The 24054-nt window shown below is 37.9% G+C and overlaps 2 protein-coding genes across 2 annotated transcripts in view; both read right to left on the reverse strand.

Moving 5' to 3' along the window:
• Positions 1 to 1113: 1113 nt before the first annotated feature.
• On the reverse strand, positions 1114 to 3997 carry LAMTOR3 (late endosomal/lysosomal adaptor, MAPK and MTOR activator 3). The gene is made up of 4 exons (XM_072405621.1): positions 3865 to 3997; positions 3414 to 3547; positions 1981 to 2044; positions 1114 to 1622 (listed from the first exon to the last, which is right to left on the reverse strand). The coding sequence occupies exons 1-4, from the start codon at positions 3935 to 3937 to the stop codon at positions 1549 to 1551; spliced, it is 345 nt and encodes a 114-aa protein (XP_072261722.1). The 5' UTR covers positions 3938 to 3997; the 3' UTR covers positions 1114 to 1548.
• An 8753-nt stretch (positions 3998 to 12750) lies between these two features.
• DNAJB14 (DnaJ heat shock protein family (Hsp40) member B14) overlaps positions 12751 to 24054 on the reverse strand; it is a 16513-nt gene continuing 5209 nt past the window's right edge. The window contains exons 2-8 of the mRNA XM_072405622.1: positions 23496 to 23661; positions 18400 to 18545; positions 16041 to 16226; positions 15305 to 15399; positions 14905 to 15014; positions 14073 to 14239; positions 12751 to 13240 (exon numbers count right to left, since the gene is read on the reverse strand). Coding sequence (XP_072261723.1) covers positions 13116 to 13240; positions 14073 to 14239; positions 14905 to 15014; positions 15305 to 15399; positions 16041 to 16226; positions 18400 to 18545; positions 23496 to 23661 — 995 coding nt within the window. The 3' untranslated portion in view covers positions 12751 to 13115. The remainder of the gene's footprint in view (positions 13241 to 14072; positions 14240 to 14904; positions 15015 to 15304; positions 15400 to 16040; positions 16227 to 18399; positions 18546 to 23495; positions 23662 to 24054) is intronic.

Raw genomic sequence — 24054 nt, forward strand, 5'->3', positions numbered from 1 at the left:
AAAAAAAAACACTGGCTATCACTGTGTTATCACTCCTAGTAAATGCAAGAAAAAGAGTCGGTACTATAGGAAAAAAAAAACCTGGTTCAATTTGCTCCAGCAGGTTTTTTGCTTTTAGAAAATAACATTGTGGGTGTTTAGGTGCAATTTCTTGTACAAAATGTGCATTTTAGCAAGTGTGAGAAACTAAAAAAAAAAAAAAAAAAAAAAAAAAAAAGTCTTAGACATCGAAATTGTTGAAGAATTACTAAACTCTATTAATGATTTCTCAGGGAAGGAATCACTAGTACTTAGTCTCTGCTAGATCAGCTTCTGTATTTGCGTGTCTGCCAACATCTGTGCAGGAACTTTATATTTTATTGGTCAAGCAGCCCCTCACTAATGTCATGAGACCGATGTTGGGTAACCAAAAGTTCTTTTAGCCTTACAATGATCAAAGTTACTGGAAGGCTGAACAGTAAGTTGATCCTTAGCATTAAGTATAATTTGTCACAAGCTGCGTAGTCTGAAGGTCTTCACTTTAAAGATCAGACTGAGCAGAAAGGTGATAGTCTTTTACTGGTAACAAATCAAAATATATTAGGCAGGGCTTCTCAGCTACACACGATGTTCCTTTACCACCCCTTGCTTCCAAAAGTAGAGTCAAGGTAAGGATAGAAGTTCAAACAAAGCTGCCCCATGCATTTATTAAACAAGATTTTGTTAATTTAGGACAGTTGTGTGCTTTAAACAGCTAATATGTGAGTGGAAATGAGTTTTCATGGAATGCAGTATTTTTTTCATGGAATTACAGGAGCACCAAAATTCAGAGGTTTAAACATACTTTAAGGATACCTAGTGACTTTGCCCATTCAGATCAAGCGACTGGTACTCTTAAAAACAACTCACTGATACAAAAATTGAACTGCCTGCTTCTCTGTTCCTCTGTAATAGCTGGCAGTCTAAACACTCAGCAATGTTTGATTGGTTGCTCAAGTTTGCATGCTAGGAAGGGTCAGTAAAAGTGAGTGGACCCCCCCTTCCTCCAAGAGAACCACAAGAGAGTCACTTTACTCTGTATAAGCTCCGAACACACATACTATATTTAAGAAATGAGGAACAAAATCAATATAATATAATTCAACATCCTATATATGTAGGTTTTTATTTCACGTGAAAATAGTGCATATGAAAAAGGAATCAAATATGACTGAATTTAGTTTGCTTTTAGACTTGACAAAATCAGTCATTTACTATTTGTCTAAGGGTTAGTATTAAAACAAGCAGTATATATTTTCAATTTATTTCCAGGGTTCTTGCTAGACACTGAATAATATGATTGAATACAAAATATTCCCCCAAAATAGGACAGTTTCCTCCACTGCATTACGCTTATTGGGGTGGTTCTGGATAACAAGTAAAGAATAAAGTCTACAGCGAAGCAGAGATCCAACCTGAGCTGTGAAGGCATACAGATCCTTTAGGATGTTTAATAGCAGACTGCTTTGGAAACAGTAACTTATCATCAAGTGAAAAGTCCATGAACTCAGAATGCCATGATCAGCCCAATCAGGAGTTTTCTACCACTTGCCTCAGTTCTTCAAACAAAGGACCAAGCTCCTTCTCTAAGCTGAGTATTAGACCTTAGAAAGGAAAAAAACAATTAGATTTTTGGTTAGCAGGACATAGTGCAACCTGCTTATGCTTTGGTTACCCATGTTGTTCACTACATCACACACATTCTGACAAATAATTTAGTCATAATTAAAAGTACAGATACAAACCCAATCCAACTGGGTTTGTTGTGTACTGTACTATGCAACAACACGCTAGCTGGGTTCATTTCATGTTGAATTGGAAAGTGTGTACCAACCCCGCTAAGGTATGCATGCATAAAATAGGGCTGCATATAAAAACAACAGTACAGGCCACTTATTACATTTACATAGCAGATAATACTAAACAGGTCTGAAAAAAAGTGAGTTGTATATCAAATCATACCTGTGTTGGCATTGCTGCTGGCTATAAAGCTGACAACCAGAGGCAGTCTGTTAAATTGCACTACCTGTAACACAGACATAGGAGTTAGGACAATGAAAAGTCATGAGTACTGAGCGTACTTTTTCACCACCAAAAACAAACATTCATAATGACCTTGAGAAAAAAAAATCTAGTATTTGTACAGTTGTCTCCAAATGTTGCTCAGTGATCTATCCTACCAGGTCACCAAATGAACATCATCTAATGACTAATACTGTTTCCTATGGGGTGGACGCAGCAGGACGCCTCCAGCTCTAAAAAATTAACAGCCCTGTCTGTACAGCACACCGTGGAGAGGATCAGTACCTAACAATTTGAGGGTTTCTGTGTCTTGAAATACAGAAATATTCTGCTTCCTAAAACTATGCCTTACAATTTTAATGAACATATCTAGACGTAATAGCATTTTCCCTGCATGGTCTTTCTTTTTCAACATAAGCCTTTACCAGAATAAATCATTACTAAGACATCAATATGTAACACAAAAGTGAACCTCTTCCTACAGTAACGTAGAAGTGACTTTCTTACCAGTTATAGCAGAACAAGGAAGCTCCTTTTTAGATATTGTCTCTAGTGACACCAGCAGGTAAAAAATGGCACTACATCAATTTATTCCAACATATAGATAGTATGTAAGGTAGTGATATTGCCTGAAGTTACCAGGTGCTAACTTTACCTTAATCCGGAAATGAATGCAAACAAATATATAATTAAGAATCATTTCCAAAAAAAACTGAAAATCCCAATAACTAAGATTTTAGCTTTTGATAGAAAGTAAAAAAAAAGTTGCTACTAAGTGCATACTAACATACTAAGTGCACTTGGACATACCATTTGAATAAAAATGGACTGATTGTGTTTAAAAGATACTGTGATCCTGACAATGCAGGGCAATGTGCCATTGTCTAATAAGGCATTTCCATTGACCCCCTTATATTTGCCTTAAATTTGTTCCTCTATAGCTAGAAAGCATAATTGGGTGGGTATGGGAAAACAAGTGACAGCGCCCAGGCTTAAACAGCCAATCACTAAGAATGAACGTACTCATCACTAGTCATGGCATGTCTCCCTTTTAGTCTTTCTCACTGCCAGCTGTGGAGAAGTAGGGAACACATGGAAATTATCAAGGGGTCAGAGAGATGTCCTTTGCATAAGTCATTTTGGCAAATGAAAAAGTCATATTCTACATCTAGTTTATAGGATTTTATTTCCCACTCCTGTAGGTATGTTTGGTTGTATTGTGTCCAAAATGGTGCCTAATATTTATTGGTTCTTATAACCAGAGGTGTGTTGTTGCTTTATTCTGCACTTTTTTTTAATATCTACTGCAAAGACTATTCTTCACTAATAATATTTAACTTTACACAAGAAGCAATTACTACAACATCACATACCTGATAGGAGTTATAATAGCAGATGATACTCTTGTTTTTTGAGAGTCCCAGCTTACTTCCCTGGTCAGTAGCCAGTGCAAATGTAGATAGGAAACTGGGTCGCAAAGCATACTCAGGAGCATTTTCATTGGCAACTATTTTGAAATGATTAGAAAGTATTAATTTCCTTTTTCAGTCTGTATATTAGCCATTTCATAATGTGTTGTGGAATACTAGATGAGACATTTTATAGACTACATTGGTTACACTACAACATCCTAATAGAGATTCAGCTATAACATTATGAACTTATCTTTCTCACTACAGTGCTTAGTTAACATTTACGTCCCTGAATCTTAGCGTGGTGAGATGTGAAAGTAGCTTTAATTCTCACTGGGCCTTCTAATGTTCTTGTAATGTATTCATGAATGTCATACACTGGAGATCTGTTCTCCTACACTTCCCCACTCACCTTTAATAACAGGAACACCGTCCCTGTCTGAAACCAGAATGGCATGAAGTCCTTCCACACTGTAAAACAACATAAATATATTGAATATTATAATATTAAAATTAAATATCACAATAAACTGATAAAAATGCTTACTGCAAATCTTAGCATTAAATTTATAAGGTGTTGTAAGAAACTGGTGATAAAATATGTATCATGATACAAGGGTTACGGTTTAATATATATTTTGATACTATATGCAAGCCAATATATAGGGTCAGTCTACAGTCCATCTTATGGATACAAATCGGAGTAAACATTTATCTTAAATTATCCTTTACCAATGGTGACATCACTGGCCCTCCAGGTGCCCATAACCCACTATGTACGCTGGCAGCAATAACATCCCAGCCACCTAGAGAATCTATTGTTTTCAAGCAAGAGAACAATACTGGCCACAAGCTGAATTTTTTTTTAAATGATGGGAAAAGAGGGGGTGGTAATTGAGCCTGTTCAGTTTTTTCACACAAAAGAGCTACTGTACCACTAACTGCTGTAAATAAATTTTAATGTTGCAATGGATGAGCCTAACCTTCCCTCCTCAGCCAAACTGCTACCTGCACAAATGTAAGTGAACATTGTTTCAGTACTTTCAACAGTACAATGTAAAGAAGAATTTGTATTATCTGGGAAGAGAACGTGTTAACCACACACACACCTGCCTTTATACTTGTGTAACCAACACCACAAAGTTAAAGGAAAAGAGCAATTAGAATTTAGAAGTAGCATGGCACAATGACAACATAAACAGAACATATTAGATAGATCTTTTGTATTGTAATAATATAGTACTATTATTTTATGCAGTACTTTACAAGGTCCATAGTCATTAAACTAACTATTACTTTACCTCCATTACCTCCATTACTTTAAGGGTGAGTAGACTGATCCAAGTCATTGAGTGACACATCAGCCATAACCTGCTATAAAGAATACTATCTCTGTAAACTAAACCTTCCAAACAAGTATACTACAACCACTTCCTTCCTAAATGTTGGGAGGACAGAGGAGGTGGTCATGTGTGAGGGCAATACAGATACTCGAAGCATTGTGATACATCCTCCTGTGTCACTTGTCTGTCTGTCATTTGCAACCCTTATTTATTTTACAGTGCTGTGTAATATGTTGGCTCTATATAAATCCTGTTTATTAATAATAATAATGTTGCTTTGCTGCTTAACAAACTCACAACATGCACAGTTGGTAGAGAGGGCTGTGCTTTGTTTAAAACTAAGATGGTGCAGGCCGGATTTTCCTTGAATCTACAGCTGAACAACACAGAGAGCACTTACCTCAGCCATTGTTTATTGCAGATCACGGTCACCTCTGCCTGTGACAAAAATAAATAGAACTCATAACACACAGAGAACACAGAAATCTCCAATAAAAAGTTTTTTTCTGCTGATGATGATTTGATAAGGAAAAGGTTGCCAAAAAGGCAGAGCACAGATCTTCCTTTAAGGTCTGCAAAGCAGAACCCTGTACTGAAATAAGCCCACAGGTCAGTCCTGCAGATTACACAAGAAGAGATCTTACCTCTGTGTAATCAGCAAAGATCAAACATAAAATTTGTGCATCCAGTGCCATAAGCCAGCCATCTGCTCCAGGTCAGGAAATAAGGGCTGTCAGAGCTCCACTAAATACATAGGGGTAGAATCACTCTTCTGTAGTATACAATACTAAGCTATCAGTTTCAGTTTGGTCCTGCTTGGCGTTCATTTATAAATAAAGCTTACTGGGAGCTTTTATTTTTATTACTTTGCATTATAAGTGTAATGTTGTGAGTCTTTTTAATGGCATTCAGCCCCTTATTAACTCTTAGCCCTAATATTACACAGTAATAATATAGCCCCGACATATTATACAGCGCTTCACAAAGTCCATAGTCATGTCATTAGCTGACCCTCAAAGGAGCTCACAATCTAATGTCCCTACCTCAGTCATATTTCTTTTTAAAATAATCTAAGGTCAATTTTGGGTGGTAGCTTAAATCTAACTGCATATTTTTGGGATTTGGGAGGAAACCTATGCAAACATGGGTACAACCTGCAAACTCCAAGCAGATAGTGTCCTGGTCGAAATTAGAACCTGTGAACCTCTGAGCCACTGTGCTGCTCACTAGCCCTATAAAAGTTCTATTCCTCCTTGCCTTTATTTTTTTTATTGATTGTAAATAAACATTTATTTTTTGTTCATTTTTCAAGCCAATATTAAACAAAAAAGCCTCAAACCAAAAACAAAAAGTGTATAGCAGTGTTTCCCCCAGCCCCTTTTAGCCGAGCACACCACCCAGCACTTTTTAGCACACACTCCGCTGAGTTGAGCACTGGTATATGCAATGCTTATGATGCTTTTTTTCTTAACCCAGAAGTTACATTTTAAAGTGTAACTTACAGAAAGTGAAGGGAAATCCTCCTAATAAGACACAGATGCAGAAAAAAAAATCACCTTGCACCCCCCCTTCCCCCCCAGACAATAGTTTAACCCATTCTTGCCTTATCGAATACAAAAATATTTAGTTCTAGATTTGTAATAATCTACTTCATACCCTTACCTTAGCCCTTTTTATGGGGATAAGAAGGGAATTTGGCATCTTGTTATGCCCGAGGACTTTCTAATGGTGGCCTGTATAAGGAAGTGAATGGTTTACATGCATCCCTCCACCATTTTACTCTTGGATACAAACGTTGGTCCATACACTAGATATGGATTGGACAATTAAATAAAGCAGAACTAAGGTTTTGTAATAAAAATGTGAAATAAAGGCAGGATTTATATTGCACAAAGGACAGGTAACATTCTATCTGCAACTCATAGGAGGACCAGGTAAAAGTAGCAGCACCCATGATGTAAAAGGGACAGGTCAGTGGATTTCAAAAGATTAGGTAAGATTATGGTAAGGGTTTAGTTCCCCTTTAAGGAGTAAATATAGGTCAACTGTGTTCACCCTTCCAGTATTCAAAACAGAATTTTTTTAAGCTGGTTGGTAAGAAATTGGAGCCAGGTGGCAGCCCCTGTATTGTGATCCAACTCTTCAGTAATCACCCAAAAACAGCCAGGTGGTTACTGAAAATTGCTGGGTGGCGGGCCTGGGTAAAAGGAGCTGGGGAGAATACTGCCTTCTTAAAAAATGAACATTTGTTATTATTATTATCCAGTATTTATATAGTGCTGACATATTACAGAGTGCTGTACAAACACCATAGTCATGCCACTAGCTGTCCCTCTAAGGAGCTCACAGTCTAATGTCCCTACCATTGCCATTATTACAGTCTCAGGTCAACTTTTGGGGGAGCCAATTAACCTAACTGCATATTTTTGAGATGTGGGAGAAAAGCGAAGTACCCGGAGGAAACCCACGCAGACACGGGGAGAAACTGCAACCTCCATGCAGATAGTCTCCTGGCCGAGATTACAACCTAGGACCCAGCGCTGCAAAAGGCCAGAGTGCTAACCACTGAGCCATCCTGCTGCCCATTTAATACATTTAGGGCCATTTCAGACCCACAGTGAGCCACAGCGTTCTGCCATGGGTGCAATGCTAGTCCCAACCTCTTCTGTCCAAGTGAATGGGTGGGGTTGGTAAGCATTTTCTATATTGTTTGTTATACTGTGGCTGCAGGCACATGGGAATTGCCCATAAAATGAAATCATGCAGCTTCATGCCACTGACCTAATATATACAAATCTGTACTCTTCTCATATACAGATGCCTAATATACCCATAATTCCATAGGATCCACAGCTGTCATGGAACAACAAGTCCCAGCATGCAAAGGCAGACAATGTGTATTTTTGATTCTGCAGTCACCCGCATTGGGCTGCTAAGAAGTTTGATTAATAAGAAAATGAGTGCAGCGCCCCACCCAGAAGCAGAGTCTTATAATGAAATGAATAGAATATGACGGGAGGCATTCACTCACCAGAAGTCAGATCTGAGACCCGAACACTTATTACTGACCTATCACAACTACACAGAACACAGCTTCCTAAACAGATAGTGTCAGCTGACAGGAAACAGCAGTCACAAGACCCGGAATTCAGGTCACTCAACATCATTTGTCCATGAGCAGCCATGTTTGTTATGGGCAAAGGCACTGGCAAAAAGAAAAAAAACTTTTCGTAGTTCGTTTAATTTCTTTTTTAGAGAGACTTTATTCTTTATTCGTGCTTGATAACTGCTCAATGACACTATTTAAGATAAATAAATAGACTAATGAATGCATCTCTCAAACCCATGTAATTGTCCTAAATCACATAATTGGGATTTTTCTTGTGCCATGAAGTTCTGTGTGCTCAATTGCTCTGCACCCTGAATACTACTTCTTTATAACCCTGACATTGTTCATTCTCACTGTGTATACAGGTTACATGACAAGAGGAGTGGTACAGTGCATACTTCATACATACAGAAGACAAGATCCTGAGAATTACATCCATTGTTATATGTGATTTTACTCTGATTGCTACCTCTTTGGTCACTCTGATGCCTTCATTGTGAAAAGTATGTCCAAAAATAAACTACCAAAGCACTCAGTGCATAAGTAGCAGGCCTTTTCCCTTTCCTGATCCCAGCTTGTACAGCCAGGACTTGCTATGTAATTACAACGACCACCTCTGCTGTTTAAAATATCCCTTGTGATCAGTGTTCAGACTGGAATTCAGAAAAACAAAGTATTATTGTTACTCTAGTCTGTTCCATTCATCTGCAGATCAAAGGAGTGAGATTTAATTTGCATATGACACCAGTTAAAGCAACCAATGGCTTCTTTAAGGTATGTGATCTGAACCTGTACTCATGTGATGTGAACCAATGGGGTCTGCCATTCCCAGGTGCTGCTACATGCCCAGGAGCGTTAAATCGTCCCACAAATCAATATGCCATTGTGTTTGTGTTTGTGGTGCAATTCTTCCTCCAAACAAGGAGAAACAACTACACTGCCAAAAATACAATATTATGTCCAGGAACCATGCCTCAATGCAAAAGCATGCACAAAATGTTTCCCAACTGATCCAATCTGATCTGACTGATGAAGTCCCCCCCTTCAGGGAAAGTCTGAGCCTGCCTAAAGTCAGGAGTATTAGAAAGCAGAAGAGTGCCTCAATAGAGATAAAGATACATTTTTCTTCCCCAGCATCACCCCTAGACAGGACAAATGCTTACCCTTGGCTTACCACCCAAAGTGGCATATAAAGAGGATCATCTCCCCACTATACCATTTTTTAAAAAATCTTGGTATTGGGATATGGGTCATTTGAAAGTGTCCACTATTGTTTAAGGGTTGCCATTTCACAGGTTTGTCATCTAGCTAAAACCTTTTTTTGATTGTCAGTGCTTTTCTGAATTTCTGTAGTTTATCAATCTTAGCATTTACTGCTTTTTTAATGATGCATAAATACTACAGAGTAGAAAAACTGTCATGGTTGCTTTTTTAACCTCTGATAAGCAATTGCTGGCATACAGCATTCCCAGAAGACTGAAAACCGTGGAGTGCTTTACAGCATTCACATGGCCACATGCCTTGCACGTGGAAACAATACACTTTTTATCTGGTGGAATCAGTGAACAGATCACTATGGCTTTCAGACTGTTTCATAGAGAATCATGTATACTACAGACATTAGTTACTATTGCTTGGGGTATGTAGAGGTCTGGTTCAAGAATCAGGGTCTGTACACAAAATCCAGAAACATTCAAGCTAATTAAATCACAATGGATAGTGTAAGTCGCCGATTTGTGAGCATTCTACTTTTCGGCCTCAGATGTTTGATGGATGTCAGAAGATGATGGCTGGAAATGATCCTCTGTAATTGTTTCCAGTGACAGATGAATGGATGAGCTATGTACACGCACGGTTTCTGTACTATGGACAGCGGAGGACGAACGAACAGCATCCTGCCGTGCTCTCCTCCATAGGGGGTGAACAGTGGCTGTTCCTGCTCGGTAGTTCATCAATCCACCTTGACATCAGGGGACAGCTGTACACATCAGAAAATAGTCTCCCGAGATGAAGAGATCCTGCTCATCTTGGCGATGATTATCTGACCCTTTTTCTGGTGACAAAAATCATCATAGCTCTTATTGAGAAAAGTAAATAGCTGTGTACAATGTGCAGTAATCTTCAGCAAATCCAAATTTAATGTACAGCACTGGGTAATATGTTGGCGCTATATAAACCCTGTTTATTTTAATTATTAATATCTATACCTTATTACTCTTACTTTTACTTGTAGGCTCACAATTGATTAGCTGCCTGCATAACATAAAAAATGGGTATTATTTATGCATTACTATTCTATAAGCACTGGAAATGAGAAAGGCAAATATGAAGATGAGATGAATTTTCATTGAAAATGTTTTTATTTATGTTATGTAGGATACAGAAATTAAATTCACAAATAAATAATAAATTAGGAGCTAAATGTTGATTTTAGGCCATCCTATACTTCTCTTAGACATTAAATCATTTGTGAGGCTTTGGAATGCACATAGGTGTGTACAAGAGCTGCCATAGATTAAAATTAACTTTACAAGAGCTCGTCCAACGTCATTCATGGATCTGTCCTGGTGGATCCACAAACAACGAATGATCGTAATATACAAGTTAAAGGAGCAGAGCACAGTGGGGTGCTGCTCCGTCGTTCTCCCCCCTCTCCTGTCTAGAGCAGAATGGCGCTGTATGTACAGTACAGCACTCATTCATGCATCTTTCAGTCTCTTGTCATTGTAACTGATCAGGAAAGATCCTTTGCAATGACAATTATTGAACATGTGTATGCAGCTTAAGGATCTGCAGCAAATTGAGGTTATTACTTTGTGCTCTCCTACAACATTTCTTTTCAGCTTCACCAGCTCTGAAAGGAGTAAAGGTGCGTACACACTTCCAATTTTTATCGTTCCAATATAAAGTGTATGTATAGCCAAAACATTGTTCTTTATTTTAGATTGTGTGTGGAAGGATTCAAATTTTGGTATCTTGTATTATTGTGTGTATCCCCAATGGGAAAAGCCACCCTCTTCATTTGACCTGCTGCTTGTCACAGAGACATTGCCACTAGAGCAGGGATCAAGCAGAAATGTGAAACACACGATATGACTGTCTAAGAAGGTACATTCCCCTCCTTTTGTGGCATTTTCCTTTTACCTACATCTCTGGGACAGGAAGTACACGGAAATCTCCCAAACCAAAGACTGATACCATAAAATGTCAGTTTTCACCTTTCCCTACTCCTTTCAAAACTAGGAAAACCGATTTTGGCTGTGCATACACTTCCCTATGAATGTTGTATCTACATAAACGGACAGGGGCTAGTTTGTCAAAATCTAATGGACAAATTATTTTGTTATAGGTGGCGTCACATTCAGCGTCTACTAGCCTTTATGTGAAATGAGCAACAAAAAGATCCCTTCGGACAAAATAATTAAGCAAATCTTTTAAATAATACTACAGCAAAAAAAAGGTCCCAAGCCCAAACTCACTAATCTTTATGACAGCCTCTGAATTACCAAAATTACATTTTGTTCCCAGGCCTACAGAACCTTAGTTGACCACCTTTGATCAAGACAAGTTCATAGTAAGAGTCATTTAAAGCAAACCAGACACAGAAAATAAACCAAACCCTCATTCTAATCTCTGTTTTACACATTACCCACATGAATGACTTTAATAACATTTATGAGTATGTAATTTAATTTATATAATTTGTGAATATGTTAAAGGTTAAGGGGATATTAAAGTTGAACAATATTCATGGAAAAAATGTATTCCAGTTTTTTATCATTCCAAAAAAGGAAGTTATGCCAACTGTATGTTTAGCATTTTTTGTGGAATTCAGCTTTACAACTGAAGTGGTATAGTCTGGGGCACTTATATGAGGACCCATTCACATCTGACAGCTGTGGTGCTTTGTTTTAAGACATGTTCCATTAGGGCAGTTTATTATTTTGAATAAGTTGCCAATGCATTAGAGAAAAAATGCAGGTCAGATATAACAGTAATGAACTCTGCTGCCAATGACACAAGTCTAGCAAAGAAAGGCACCTACACAAAAATGTATCCAAATGTGAAATGTCTTTAAGCTGTGTGTACTTTTATGTGCAGTACATAGTTGATAAGTTGTAACTCTTTCATTTGATAATGGTTGGTTTTCAAGGACCTTTAAATGCTCAGAGACCTATGTATGGTACTCTACTATGCAAACGGCTTGACTATTTGTGTTATGGAGAGAATGAGAGAAGTATCAACAGGATCTAGATTGTAAGCTGCTAGGGGCAGGGTCCGCTTCTCCTCTTGTGTTTATGTCTGTAACTGTCTGTCATTTGCTACCACTATTTAATGAACAGCGCTGCGTAATATGTTGGCGCTATATAAATCCTGTATTAATTCTAAACACTTCAAGCCCTGTGCAAAAGCAGGCACTATAAGGTTCCTGACAAATATTTTCAGCAACAGCTTTTAGAAATCTCTCCAATGTTGGTACCAAATTTTATAAACAAGACCTGACCAACTGATCTCCTACTGTCCAATAACAGAATGTTAGTGGTAATTATTGGCACTCTAATTTGACAGAGTGAAGGGAGATGGGTGGTGGCTATCACAGAAATATTGAAAACCAGGTATTTGGAACAAAGTAAAAATGAGTTAGGTACACAGAAGGGGCACAGAAACCCAACAACATACAAGTGCGGGGCCACCAGAATGTTTAGTTCTTTTAAAATGGCTTGCAGGTTCACCTTAACAATAGTACAAGGACCTTAAAGGAAATTTTTAGTGTGAAAGGCCAAGGTAAAATTTTCCACCCAAGATAAAATTCTCAATTAAAAACCAATACTTTTTTGGTGTTCGATTCACATTAAATGGATTCTTTTAATCACGGGGACAAAAAACAAAATTACATATAAATGCATTAACTCTTATATACAAGACATCTCTGTGAAATATTTACATCATACACAAGAACCTGGAAAAATGTGGCCATTGTGTTGTATCTAAATTTTACACACTGTCATAATTAGTTACATGTCTTAGGAACTTAAACCAAGAAACATAAAACCATAAAAATGACTCCATGACCTTCAAGTTGTATCAGGAACATACAATGAGCTTGACAGTCGGGTCATATTTCACTTCCTGCGCCGCCATTCACAATAAAGTAGTTCTTATATTACAAGGAAGAAAGTATATTCATATGTATCCAAACATTGTGGTTCATCATCCTCCTCGATAAATTGAAGTCAATCGCTGAAGTTCTTTGCAGTATTCCATAGTTATTGTTTCTGCTTTGACTCTCAGTCTAGCATCTCGGTATACTTTTGCTGCATGTATTAGATCAGCCTCTGTAAGTGATAAAAATCTTGATTAGGTGCGATTCCTCTTAGGCAAGATTTAGAAAAAACATAAATTTAAAGGCCATCTGTGGGTATTATTTACTTGTAAATGCTCCCTGTTGTAGACAACAAAAAGGTCTAAGACTAATGCTATCAACAACTCCAGCAGACGAGCCGTTAATAAAGTGACACTCTATGGCCTTGTTTCTCAACTAAGGTTCCTTGAACAATTTGCAGGTTTTAGGTCAGTTACCACTGACACCAATGATCTTTTTGGCTATCTGTAAGGGTGACATCCTTACCAATAACCGGCAATTCTTACCATCATGCTAATATACTGTGAGCTGAGGATAGGGGTTCCCTGAAGACCTGAAAGTTATTTCAAAGGTTTCCCCATGTTGAAAAGGTAGAGAAAGGCTGCTCTAGAGCATTCCTAGGTGCCTTCTCCTAAAAGGTTATGCAGGAAAGCAAAAGGGGGTGTGGAGGTCTAAGTCCAACACAATCCTAATAAATACTCACAAACGAGGTGGGAGGATAACCATATGCTATGAAGGAGGGGGTATTCTAGTTATTTGCCCAGTTATTTATATAGAAAATTGCAACTGAATAACAAAAAAATAAATAAATAAATGCAATTTTAGTTACTTGATTCATTGGTAACCCACAGCCAATGGACTATTAGATTACTACTTTAGGCATCTACTTTTTTTAAAAACTAGAAATGATCTCTTGCAGACTCTTCCTGTCTACATGCATGCAACACAGCACTTGAAGGACATCGTTTCTCAAAGCAGCCAATGCAATGTGGGTGACTGGTAATTTTCATTCTAGAAATACTTACTTTGTTGTTTCTCTCGCCAGCAGTTATTTCTTACATTAGCCACATAATCCTCTTCAATATTCTTTTCCAATTTTTGCAGTGACATGCCACTATATTCAGAAAGGAAATCCTTGCTTACGTAGTACGGTACTTGAAGATTTTCTGTTAGGCGCTTGATGGTTTGACCACTGAAAACAAAGTGACAGTCTCAAACAACATTGCTGTAAACTGATAAATAAAATTGCATTACTGTATTAAAAATGTCTTATTTTAGGTCATTTGCATCAGTATGATGGTTAACATTGTAACAAAAAAAAAAAACAAAAAAAAAAACACTAGCAATTAGATTTATGAAATTACTTCATTTGTAAGCCAGAATGACCTGATTTTCAGTAATCACACACAATAGCCATAGCTTAGTAAATACTTTTTAAATATGAAAGGGAATTTTTGGGGTCATGGCTTGGCAGTCATTAATCATACATCCAATATAAAGCCCAACTCTAATAACTCCCTTTACTACACACACACGCTCCCCCTAACCAATGAAACAACCTTTTTGTAATGTGTGAGAGTCATCCTATCCTTATCAGATACCCTTTATATATGGCATATATAAAGCATATAGCGTAGCATATATGGCAACTGTATACATGATACATTTACCAGCAGAATATTATGGTAAAGTCAATTTGACAATTTACCACAATAGTTATTAAACTGAGAAGTTAAAACATTTACCTAAGATAATTACTGCAGAAGGAAAGAAATTATGTATGCCCCACATTTGAAAAAATTCATTAGGCATAAACATATATCGGTGTGTATTTAAATAGTGAAGCTGTCCACTTACGATCTGGGATATAAACTGTAGGGAGGGTTGGAGACCATTAACTGGCTAAGCAAGGACACCAATATCAATACAATTATAGGCATTAGTTGGATAACCATGGAAAAGCCACCCTGTGGAAGAAAAAGAGAAAAATCACAATTATCAAAGGAAAAAAAAAAAAAAAAAAAAAAAAAAACAAGACAAAACACAGTGGGCTCGATTTATAAAACTGGGAATCAGACATTCCCTCAAACATCTTTCTCTCATGGGATTTTTTGGCAGAATTAAAAGTCTATTAATGGTAGGATCAACAGGTGAAAATTGAAGAAGAGAAAGGCAATTCATGTAACATAATATGCCGTGTTGACATACATCATCAAGAAATTATCTGCCACTTTGATATGCTGTTTGTCATACTTACATCTCCTCTTTCATCTTCCCTGTCATGCCCACTATGATGGTGGTGTTGGTGATGGCTATATGTTGTGCGTCCATTAGAATAGGTACGAACATTTGCTGATAAAAGAGAGAAAAAAAAGTTGTGAATGTGTATCTCTAGAAGCAGGCTATAAACTAGGGCTTGTCTGTCATGTGTGTCACCTATATACAACTGAAGTAAAAGCCATTCTATGTAACTTAAAAAGCTTTCTGCAGAATAAAATTAACGCAATGATAGCTCTTTAATAGTCAGTGTTACCACAAGCCCGCAGTAAGGGTAAACTCAGGTTGGCTCAGCTAAGAAAAAATACCTCCACTGTTTTAAAGACAAGCACAATTCTAAACCCATGTATTCGACATAATTTTTTTTAATCACTTTGTACAAATGGTCATCCATGAAATTCCAAAGTCCCAGACCTTACGATTAGAAGAAACCAATGGAAGCTTATCCAACAGAAAACCTATAAAAGATGCTAAATGTGGGTGCTGTGTGCTTGTCGAGGATCCTCTACCCAGCCTTGAAGGTAACTTAACAATAATAATGGCTTTAAAACCTAAAAATGCAAATGGATTGATTGACTGGGGTGGAAAACCACTAGGCCCTGTCAATCTGTTTAATATTTTCACCATTCAAGTAAGATCACTGCTATTTGGTTCCAAATGATTTTCACTTAAAAGTATTTTACACATTCTGAAACTAAAACATTTTAAAGTTTTACCTGAAGGAAATCCTCCTCCAAAGAACATGTTAAACAGGTCTTCAGGAGTTATATCTGCCTCAAATCCTCTATGATAATCAAAACCACCATTTCTGTGATTGGTGTGATTACGCTCTTCACAACCAGACAGATCATATTGCTTACGCTTCTCCGGATTGCTTAATACGGCATATGCGTTCCCAATTTCTGTAACAGAGAACCAAGAAGTTTCATTGATTATTTAGTACATTCTTCATAAGCAATTAATGAGACATTAGTAGAAATATCTGCAGACACATCCTTTTCACATACATAGGAACAATTCAACCTTCGATTTATCAATATAGCTTTGTTGAAGAGTACTGGATGAACGCTATAGGAAAATGAATTTAAATTATTGGAAGCAGGGTAACAGAGTACTGGAAACACTGTATGCAGTGGGTTTGCAATCCAAGTACAGATTTAAACCACAATGGCCCTATTAACTGAAAACCAATTCACAGGTTTGGTTGGGGGGGGTTTAGGTAACTTGCCAATAGTTAAGAACATGCTAACAAAGCATGTGGCCCAAGACGCTGATGCTCAAAGTACTAGTGAACATTCAGAAGGTCCTTAACGATGACTACATTACATTTGTTTCACAGAACAATTCTGCTTTGAAGCCAACATATGCACACTGGAAAGTGCGAGTTATACTAAAGAAATGCCCTAAATGTTTTAGATTTAGATCCACTACACATATCAGTGTTGCTTTAAGATGCCTGTAATTGGAATGTACGACAGCTTGCATCTCATGCACTGGTGCAATGCAGTGCTTTTTTTCCCGAATAGAATCTCAACACATTTTCTTTAGCACACTGCTTCCATACTGGGAAATGTGAAAGGGTATGGCAGTAGCTAAATAGTGCTGGTCTGATTTCTCTACCAGTGCGGTGCATTGGGAAACCAAATAATATGCAGCAAAACGTAATGCACATCCAGACAGACTTATCCATCCTTCCCACCACTGCTCTTCTGCTGCATCTCTTTGCAGTTCCCTTCATTGGCTTCCATTTCACCTTAGAATCAAACTCAAGCCCCTGTGTGCTTTGCCTTCAAATCCCTCCACCGTTCTTGTCTTACTTACCTCTGATCTGGTAGAAAAATATAGCCCAGCTGCTCTCTTCACTCAAGACTTTTCTAGACTATTTTTTTTTGAGTTGCCCCAACTCTCTGGAAAGGTCTTTCTTATCCTATTCCGCTTGCTCCTACTTTCTGGTCATTTTTAGAAAGACACTTAAAACCTATTTTTTTTTTAAACTTGCCTACCCATCTTCTTCTGTCTTCTAAAACCCTCACTTCTTCCCACCACTACATATCTCCCCTCCTATAGTGTGTTACTCCCCCACCTCATAGATTGTAAGTTCTTTCGGGCAGGGACCTCTCCACCTCATTGTCATTGTCTGTATCTTTCTGTCATTTGCAATTCCTATTTATTGTACAGCGATGTGTATTATGTTGGCACTATATAAATCCTGCTTATTAATATTAATAATAATCCATGCATATGCACCGTACCAGGGCATGTGTGAATGGGCCATAGGGATTCAATAAGAATAATTGAAGGTTTGTAACTTAGGGGCTCTGTTCAAAACTGTTTAGCACCATCTGTGTGTGCCGTTAACCACAAAGAGGGGCTGGGGTGTGGTGCAAGAACACAGCAGGACTGTCAAAATTACAAACCAGAGCTGGCCTAGGGGTGTGGTGAAACAAAACACACAAGTGGTGAACAGACCAGTAGTGGACTAGCTGCCTTGTGAAAGAACTGACTACAGTAGATTCCAGGCACAATGTACATCCAAATGATGTTCTGTATTTCAAAATCACAATCCTAGTTATGCAAATGACAATGTCAGCATGAATCTGTTTCTGAGTCTTGAATTTGTGGGAAAACCTAAAATCCTAAAAGACAGAGTTTCGATTTAAAATTTACATTAAGTATGTAACAAATGTAGACTATATTATGAATGCAAAGCTGCCAGCTTTTTTATAGGGGACATAAACATAAAACATCGCAGAAGCTTTTAAGATTTTAATACAAAGCATAGATGCTAAAGTGATATGACATTGGAATTTCTAGTAGCAAACCAAGCAAACAGCAAACCAAATAGGTTTTAAAATATGATATACACATCCCATGATAAATTCCACTGCTTGTCCTTGAAGATCCTTTTCCCCCACAACAGCATAAAACCAGTTATTTTAGGATTGTGCTGTGAGGGAAAATTTGATGCTTTTACAGTAGTTCTGCATTGCAGGCCTCTGGAGGAAAGCGGCCATGTGACTACAGCATGCTGCCACATGTGATGTACAAACAGAATGGCAAAAAAACTATGCTTACTTTTAAAAGCTTCTGTGGCTCCAGGCGCATGATTTTTATCCGGGTGAAATTTTAGTGCAAGTTTCCGATAGGCTTTCTTTAGGTCTTCCTCTCCAGCATCATTACTCACACCCAGAATCTCGTAATAGGTTTTACAGCTCTTTATTCTGCAAGGACACAAATGTGGAATGTTTATTGTCTATGTATGCACTGACTGCCATTAGTTCTGCCAATCAGGTACACCAATTCATAACACTATCATATCTCTATCCTTATATTCACACCATTCCCTTCTTTTGTATACATTTTTGTATTCCTCCAAAAAATTTGCGTCTTAAAAAAACAAAACAAAGACAAGGCTTGTTGCGTCACGGCTATTAAAACAGAATAGGTGAGCAGAGCCTCTCGGGATACCTTTGTCACACACCCCAGGAGGCTCCTTCTGCGCATGCCCCAATTTCGGAGGACTTAATTGGGGGAAAAAAAATGCTGATCTCACTGCACTCTTTTTTCCCTATCTACAGTTAGGTCCATAAATATTTGGACAGGGACAACTTTTTTTCTAATTTTGGTTCTGTACCACAATTATTTGTTCAACCCACTGAATTAAAGCTCAAAGTCGGCAGTTCAACTGCATGTGAGTTGTTTCATTTAATAGTAACTGTGGTAATGTACAGAACCAAAAATAGAAAAATTTTAGGTCCATAAATATTTGGACAGAGACAAGTTATGTCCAACATATGGAGAAGGAGAAAGAAGGATAAAGAAGATGGCTGCCTCTGTGCCGGGAGGAAGAAGGATACTGGGACGACGCGGGACCTGATCGAGGAATCTGTGGGATTAAAAGCAAATGTGATTTTTTTATTTTTCGGTTTAATTCTGCTACTATAAACTACAATACATTAATCCATACAATATTTTCAATCCATTTGATAATCAATTCCTTGAACATATAGAAACTGAATAAGGCTTAGTCTACACAAATGTTTTCCCCAGCTTTTATCCTGAGTCTTTAAAATTCCAATGCACTCCAATGAACTAATCTACACCAGGACGTTTCCTTGAAGTTCCTTTATGAGCGTTATCTAGAACACTGCTTGCAACGTTTAAGAAATTTAAACGCAGGGTTAACTCTGAAAATCTCTTCAAAAACGTGGGTGAACACGAGTAAACGGTTCCAGTGATTTCAATGGGGCGTTTTCCTGCGTTTATAAGTACTTGAAACATAACATGTTAAAAACACGGGAAACTGCGGCATAGCATTCCAAGTTTCTGGATTGAACACTGCAACAGCATGTATGGATCTCATCCCTAAGGATCTGGACTACCTGTACAACCCAAGCAGACTGCATGTACTACCTCATGTCACTGTACAGTACCAGTAGGGACTACTAGCAGACTGATGATAAAAATTAAAAAATAAAAATGATCACAATCACATTTTCCTCCTAACTGGACAAAATTGGTATCCTTAAAGTTTAATTGACTTGAAGTTATACTACATTAATTGATGGTTCTCTTACTTTTTTAAGCAGTGTAATAAAGTCGTCATAAAAACTTAACAAGACAGGTAAAATGAGTGTCACATACAGTAGAAGCTCTAATATTCAATGCATACAATAAGGTTGACAAGTTGCACTGTGCACTTTCTTCATGAGAAATGAAGGAAGACAAATAAATGAATATAAAAATATTATACCATCTGCTTTAATAGATTGGAATGCACTACCAAAATTAGTGAACATTTACAGATAGGAGAACGTTGACTATATTCATAAAATATTAAAATACATATTCATAAAATACATTCATAAAAAGTCCCTGAATGTTACCATTGAGGTAAAATACAGTTATCTAATAAAGCCTACAAAAATAAGAAAAAGATCAGTGGATTACCTCTGCATTCCTATTAAATCCAGCAATAACTGATAATATACTATACCGTAAGCATTGATTGGCGAGTACCACAGCAGCGGCTTATGACCGTTACTGTCCTTTATGTTCCAGCTGGTAATGCTTTGTATGGTTCAATGTAGTGTACAGCTATATGGATCGGCCATGTTCCTCACCTTCCATGACTGACAACAGGGCATTCCTGATTAAGGTTTGATCAATGTCAGTCAACTAAGGATGACTTTTTTTAATAGATTTTTGTTTAATTCTGCATTTTTATCAAATCAAAAATTAAAAATAGTGACCAGTGCCGGGACAGTCTGTACTGGGGGGATTGTCTACAGGTAGACCACATGTTATAAAGGAGACTAGTCCTTTGCCATTTGCTTGCTTTGATTGAGCCTAGCTTGCAAAGATCAGTTATTCCATGGGCTGTGTACACATGTAACATTTTTGACACCGGAAACACTCTTTCATGATTGTTTCCAGTGACAGATAAATGAGCACTGGATGCTCATAGCCCGCTGTGCTCTAATACCTCAACTTGTATAGCGATCATTGTAGATTGTAGTTCATGGATTTGTTCAGACGGATCTATAAACAACCTTGGGCAACTACAGTACACGTCAGATTCTCACCTGGGACAAGCACAGCCATTCGTCCTGGGCGATAATCATGTGACTAGTATACATAGCCTTCGAATGAATAAATGGAGAAAAGGTCCTCTGTCCATAACATGCACTATAGATAAGTTTTTGGGTAGAAATGAATACTCTATAGAGCAGAGGTTGCCAACCCTTCGGACCTCACAGACCACTAAATCCACAGAATCTGGACCGAGCATGCGCAGGGAGTCGCGTGTCACTCAAAAGTGAAGAAACTTCCCCCAGAGTGATGCGAGGATGCCAGAAGCCACCCACTCTCTCATCACAGCTCAGACCTGCTTGCTAAACATCCTAGGGGACAGAGCTGCGGCCCACCAAAATTTTCTCACGAACCACCGGTTGGCGACGGCTGCTATAGAACAACCTAATCTACCTTGTGATGTAATGACTAGGAAGAGCATCCACCGAGCAGAAACTGGATTTTTGTATTCCCTATTGTAAAGGTCTCAAGCTTCTGTTTTCTGTACACAAGATGCTCACTATAGTTTCATTTAATTGAAACCCTTAAATGTACGTCTAAGGAAAGCTACTGAAAAAGGACGTAAGAGATATATTCCCAGGTATACAGATTGACTCTTGCAGGCGATTGCAAGAGAAACCAATGCAGAACTGATTATGCAACCCTTGTAGAACTATTACACTTGACAATACCCAAAAGGACAGAGAGACTTCTGCATTTCATTACTACAGAAAAAAACACTTGTTAATCACACAATTAAGCGTTTAAAAATAACAAATCAAAAAGTAGGCCAGGCCATTAATTAGAAAAGAAATAAGTTAACATACTCTCAGATTATATCTTAACATCACAGTCTACTACATTTTAATAAAGACTGGCATTAAAGCAACCAACTAAAAACCCAATAGACATACATATATCCAAGTGGTTACCTGCAAACAATAGATATTTCTGTCTATCCAGTCCTGAGATTACACAGAAAAGTCCTGTCTGGCAGGAGGGAGCAGACATATCTTTCTCTGATGGTATTTTACTTACAGGTCCTATCCTAACCTCCCACCTCATAACTGAACACTGAAAAAGAAGTAGTACACTGATAAGCTCATCTCTCCGTCAACCATCTATATTCTCCTATCAGCATGGTTTTCAAACTGCAGTAAAACTGAATGGCATGCTGAGATACTTCTCTCTCTCTCCCCCTTATTGAAGTCTATTGTGCAGAGAATGCAAGGTGCTGATACCTCATCTAATTTAGGTAATAAAGTGCTGATGTAGTATTAAATACTGTTCTGCACTAATTTGTGCTTTTTATATGAAGCTCAGTTTTAATTTTCCTGCTTTTTTTTTCTTTTACAGGTAATTTCTTCGGGTGGAAAAACTTGTCAGCTACATAAAAAAGCAACTTGACAGTAAGCATTGGGTGGATTATTGGGTGGGCAAATTACACCAGAGGGTGCTCAGATTGCTTTCTAATCTACACCTTAAGTCTGAGCATGTGTTGGGGGGTCACACACAGTGATCAAGATAAGAGACACAGAATCTGGCTGTCCAGTCCCTAGGACATTCAAGTAATAAGTGCAATTTAGGCAGCAATCTTTCCTGCATGAAGTACTTTAAACTGATTACCAGTGACAAAAGAACTCTGAAAAGACACGTTGCCATTTAAGGAAACTGTTATAAGGCAAAAATGTACATTACCATTGCTACTAATTTATAAACAGGTTATTTACCTGGCGCTATCTCAGGCTTCAATACTTTATTTCACTCACACAAATCAAACACACACCAGGTCAATTTCTTAACCTAGTCTCTAGCTTTATGTAATAGCAAACTGAATAAACATGGCAGGAAAAGGGGTAACATCTTAAATAGAACAGGTCTTTACTGGCTAAATAACAAAGACCCACATTTTATGTTTACCAGGAAACACATAGGTTTGGCACAGCTGACACTCCCTCTATAATTGCTAGTTATGTCTATTTCGGAGTAAAATAATTTCAAGAGTCAATGACCCTGAACAAGTGTTACTTTACATTAGGATATTTGTTCCCCATGTCAGAAAAAGTACTGAAGCAGTTCTGATTTGCATGATAGCCAGGTAACTAGCATTTTTCACAATAAGTTCAGCAATGGTAATTTATATCATGTTTGCCCTATTCGCTCATTAGAACTGAATCTGTGCTTTGCCCATGCAATCCAAAGCAATAGGTGCTAGTAACTTCCCACCTCCCCGTCAGTACATATTACCATTCACTTCAATGTTCACCTACTAGCAAGAAAAACCTATTTAAGTCCACACCATGCTAGGGACTCATTCATGTGGTAGTGCTGGGACAACCAGCAAGTATAAGTCACCCCCATCCCCATAATGAGAAGTACCAAGTATTTCTCTTTGTTCCCAGAAGGTGAACAGAAAAGCATAGGTAGGATAAGTTGCAAAGAAGAGGGCCAGAGCACAGGTACACTTTTTTATTGTCCCAATCTTGTAAACTGGAAAATCTGATTAGATAAGCGGTCAATGATCTCTAAAAAAGCATGCATTCTCCAAAAAGAACCCCTGCTCCACCGCTCTAATAGATTCATTAGAAGTGTAAATATACCTTTGCACGCCTTCCATCTGCTCCTTCGTGTAACTCTTTCCAGTATCCCCAGCAGCATTTTCTTTCTCCGCATTTTGCTTGGATTGCTCTTCTACATTTGTGGCCTTTGCCGTTTGAGGTCCATTTTTTGTTGTACCATCGTCTTTTTCAAGTTTTGCCAGCAGTTCTTAAGTAGGAAAACAAAAGGAATAAACTAAAATACATGCAAAGCTGTGATTTAAATTATAGGATGACAACTTTAAACTGTGTAGCAGAGACAAGCTTTCTGCATGAATGGCAAGAATCCACCTGGTATTCTCCATGGGGCTTTTTTTTTTACAGAGGGGCTGCCTGGCATCCAAGAAACTGCAACTTGTTTGTTCAGGGTAGAGAACGAAGGTGCCATGGTTCAGACAAAGTGTAAGGGATTCAAGCAGTGTACTAATGCTAAAGAATTGTTATGGGACATTTTAAGGTTTATGTGCTTATTAAACAGAGCTAGAGGGAGTTACAGAATACAGCTGCTGTAAAAGTTACAGTCAGAATGGAACCCTACTGTCTCAAGGGAAATCATGCAGGA

Source organism: Pyxicephalus adspersus, chromosome 3 (genome assembly GCF_032062135.1).
Source record: "Pyxicephalus adspersus chromosome 3, UCB_Pads_2.0, whole genome shotgun sequence".
Taxonomy (NCBI): domain Eukaryota; kingdom Metazoa; phylum Chordata; class Amphibia; order Anura; family Pyxicephalidae; genus Pyxicephalus; species Pyxicephalus adspersus.

Coding starts and splice junctions, on each gene's coding strand:
- LAMTOR3 (XM_072405621.1), bottom strand. CDS start 3,937: ATGTTGTTTTACAGTGTGGAAGGACTTCATGCCATTCTGGTTTCAGAC. Junction 3,548..3,864: donor CGGTGTTCCTGTTATTAAAG/GTGAGTGGGGAA, acceptor ATTTCAAAATAG/TTGCCAATGAAAATGCTCCT. Junction 1,623..1,980: donor CAGCAGCAATGCCAACACAG/GTATGATTTGAT, acceptor TTCCTTTCTAAG/GTCTAATACTCAGCTTAGAG.